Source organism: Chenopodium album, chromosome 14, assembly GCF_948465745.1.
Source record: "Chenopodium album chromosome 14, dcCheAlbu1.1, whole genome shotgun sequence".
In the NCBI taxonomy this organism is placed as follows: Eukaryota; Viridiplantae; Streptophyta; class Magnoliopsida; order Caryophyllales; family Amaranthaceae; genus Chenopodium; species Chenopodium album.
In genome coordinates this window covers 17,144,788-17,148,329 of record NC_137847.1, presented here as the reverse complement: position 1 = coordinate 17,148,329, position 3,542 = coordinate 17,144,788, and the positions used below count along the sequence as shown (strand labels likewise).

At 34.2% G+C, this 3,542-nt stretch overlaps 1 protein-coding gene across 1 annotated transcript; it reads left to right on the top strand.

Moving 5' to 3' along the window:
* Positions 1-1,907: 1,907 nt before the first annotated feature.
* LOC145577853 (uncharacterized) lies at positions 1,908-3,164 on the top strand. The gene has a single exon (XM_081635284.1). It carries the CDS (start codon positions 1,908-1,910, stop codon positions 3,162-3,164), a length of 1,257 nt encoding a protein of 418 aa, XP_081491410.1.
* The last annotated feature ends 378 nt before the right edge of the window (positions 3,165-3,542 follow it).

Below are 3,542 nucleotides of genomic sequence, written 5' to 3'. Positions count from 1 at the left end.
ATCAATATAATCAAAATAATCCTCCTTTTGACCCAAATTTATTAAGTAATCCTCATTTTTAAGCTGCTTTGCAATGGTTTCATAATCAATCAAGACCAATAAATGTCAATAATATTCCACATTGTCAACCTTCTTTCCCTTTTCCTCAAAGTAGCTTGTCATCTCAACAATCTTTTGGTAATGTGCCGGGTTTTCCCATTTCTGAACATTTCACTCAGAACATGGATCAATCACCGGGAGGTTTTGGTGGTAGCAATGCAACTCCAATAGAGGAGAGTGAATATGTGGAACAATTAGTGGGGGCGCAACATCTAGAAGACATTAACGATGTTGATGTCGAAATTGTTCCCGAACAAAATGTCAACACCACCGGGCAAAGGAAAAACCAATCATGGAGCATAGCTGAAGACAAAGCACTTGTATCGGCCTATATAAACGCAGGGGGTGACGTAGTGAGAGGAACCAAGACAAAGAGAAGTGGGTTATGGGTTGACATCTATAACCGTTACGAACGTTCTAGAATAGAAAACCCCGATGAAATAAAGGTAAGAAACATTAAATCTATGCAAAATCGATGAGATCATATCAATTTACATTGTAGTAAACGGGTAGATGCATATGGGTATCATTATCGAACCAAGGGTAGTGGTGAGTTCGAGCAAAATTTGGAGAAATTTGCTCACAAAGATTATTACGCAACTAACAACAAGATGTTTTGTTTATTGCATTGTTTTGAGGAATTGAGAATTTATCCGAAATGGGATCCATCTTTGGCCAAAGATCAATCGAATATGTTACCTGGTGGCCAACAAACGTCAACCGAAAGTGGGGGAAGCGGTAAAAGATCACAACCTGATTCACCATCCGAGGTTGGAGGAAGAGGTAAAAGACCTGCTGGCATAAAACAAACAAAGATGAAAGGTAAAGCATCTACTACTTCATCTTCAAGTATAAATCTTGAAGCGTTGAACACAAATTTTAACGAAGTTGGTGATAAGTTGAATGATTTGGGTGAGCGACTTCTAGACTAGTTGAAGGAAAGAGATGAACTTAAAAAAGCACAAGTTGAAGAAAAGAAAAGGCAAAAGGACGAGGCCATGAAGTTTAGAATGTTAGAAATGTTAATGCAGAAGCCCGTTCTTGATGAAGTTGAATTAGAAATGTATAAGAAACTTAGAGATGAATTCAGTAGTAGATTTTCGATTTGATTTAATTTACCCGATTGTACCGAGTAATCATGATTTGTTATTACGATTATGGTTGTATGTTTTATTATTACTGTAACTTTGCAGAATTATTGTCAATGTACCATTTTAATGTGAATGTAAATTCTATGTATTAATATGAACTTTATTTTTACTATATTGAGTTCAAGTCTGTAAATGTTACTATATATTATTGTGATAATGTATAAGATTGCTACCCATGACATTCATCTAACCAAAATCTTATCTTGTGACATCCTTTGTTATATGACCACATATCATTATCTGAAATCTTATCTTCTAACTAACCTTATCGTTTTTTTGTTTAGATAATTTATCATATTGCTCCCATGACATTTCATCTAACCAAAATCTTATCTACTGACATCCTTTGTTTTATGACCATATATCCTTATCAGAAATCTTATCTTCTGACTAACCTTATCCTATTTTTATCTATAAAATTCATAATATTACTCCCAATAACATTACATCTATTAATATCAACCTTATATTCCCTTTAGCATTTTTTTTTAAAAAAAACCCCAGAACCTTATATTTCAAATATTGTTTGGTAATAAACATAGTATGAATTTCGATTCAAACTCTTCAAGTTCTTCTTCTTCGTCTTCAAATTCAACTGATGAAATCTATGATCAAATGGTCATGAATTTTATCAATGAGAGTCATTGATTACAAGTAATGAAAAATGCAGTACTTGTAGCTGTAAACAATTCAGTACATCAAAATGAACAAAAACGTCAAAGAAAACGAAGAATAACTGTGCCGAGAAATCGTGAAGCAGCTCACAACAATTTAGTTTCAGATTACTTTAGTGACCAACTAGTATACGATGAAACCACATTTCAAAGGAGGTTTCGTATGCAAAGACCCCTTTTCCTTCACATTGTCAACACATTAAGTGCAACTAACCGTTACTTCCAACAATACCCATATGCTACCATGCGTCTTGGTGCTTCACCCCTTCAGAAATGCACAACAGCCATACGTATGTTAGCTTATGGTTGTTTTGCTAATCAAGTAGATGAGTATCTGAAGCTCGGTGAAAGCACTGCTAGAGAATGTCTTGCACAGTTTATCGACGGAGTAATTGCTCAATTTGCAACTGAGTACCTTCGTAAGCCAACATTGGAAGATATCCAACGCCTCCTTAGAGAAGGGGAGGATAGAGGTTTCCCTGGCATGTTGGGCAGCATTGATTTCATGCATTGGGTCTGGAAAAATTGTCTAGCTGGATGGAAAGGAATGTATCAAGGAAGATCTAAAACGGCGACTGTTATTTTAGAAGCGATTGCTTCTAGGGTTTATGGATTTGGCACGCCTGGATCTTGCAACGACATTAATGTACTTCAACGTTCTCCGGTGTTTGATGATATAATAAATAATCGTGCTCCACAAGTTCTGTTCATTGTTAACGGAAATAATTATAACAAAGGATATTATCTCATAGATGTGATTTATCCAAAATGGTTGACATTCATAGACGCTATTGCACCCCCACAAACCTTAAAGGATAAATTGTTCACTACACGTCAAGAGAGTGCTAGAAAGGATGATGAACGTGCATTTGGTGTGTTACAAGCTCGGTTTGCAATAATTAGGAAGCCTGCTTTGGCATGGAGTGTAGAGTTGATGTGGAAAATCATGATGACTTGCATCATCATCCACAACATGATATTTGAAGACGAGCGTGATACATATTTAAACTATAAAGATCCACTTGAATTCGCCCAAGAACAGCCTGAAAATATGCCAGGGTCGTCCTCAACCAAAAATGCAACAACATTTATCGTAACTCCTGGGCAGTATGATCCTGATAATTTTAGTAGATTGATAGCTTCAAGAGGGGACATTCGCGATAGACAAGTTCATGAGGCATTAAAGAACGACTTGGTTGAGCATTTATGGGCAAGGTCAAGGAGCTCGGTTGAAAATTAGCATTTTAATAATTTTAAATTATGTGTGTTATTTTCGTTGCTTATTTTCATCCGTGTATTTCATATTTTTAATTTATGCCTTTTAATTCATGTATTTCGTATTTTACTAATTTTTTTATATTAATGTGAAAATGTATTAGTTGATGTATTTTTGTTCGATTAATAATAATAATAATAATAATAATAATAATAATAATAATAATAATAATAATAATAATAATAATAATAATAATAATAATAGTAATAGTAAACATATTTTACAAACTTTAATAATTATTAAGTGTGTAAATAGGAGAGAGAATATAAGGTGGGGTATATGTAAACAGGAGAGAGAAAATGGGAAAGGATACTCATTGATGTTGGAAATATTTAAAAAAGA

What these genes read in the sequence shown, in the direction of transcription:
- LOC145577853 (XM_081635284.1), top strand. Translation starts at nt 1,908, where the DNA reads ATGAAAAATGCAGTACTTGTAGCTGTAAACAATTCAGTACATCAAAAT.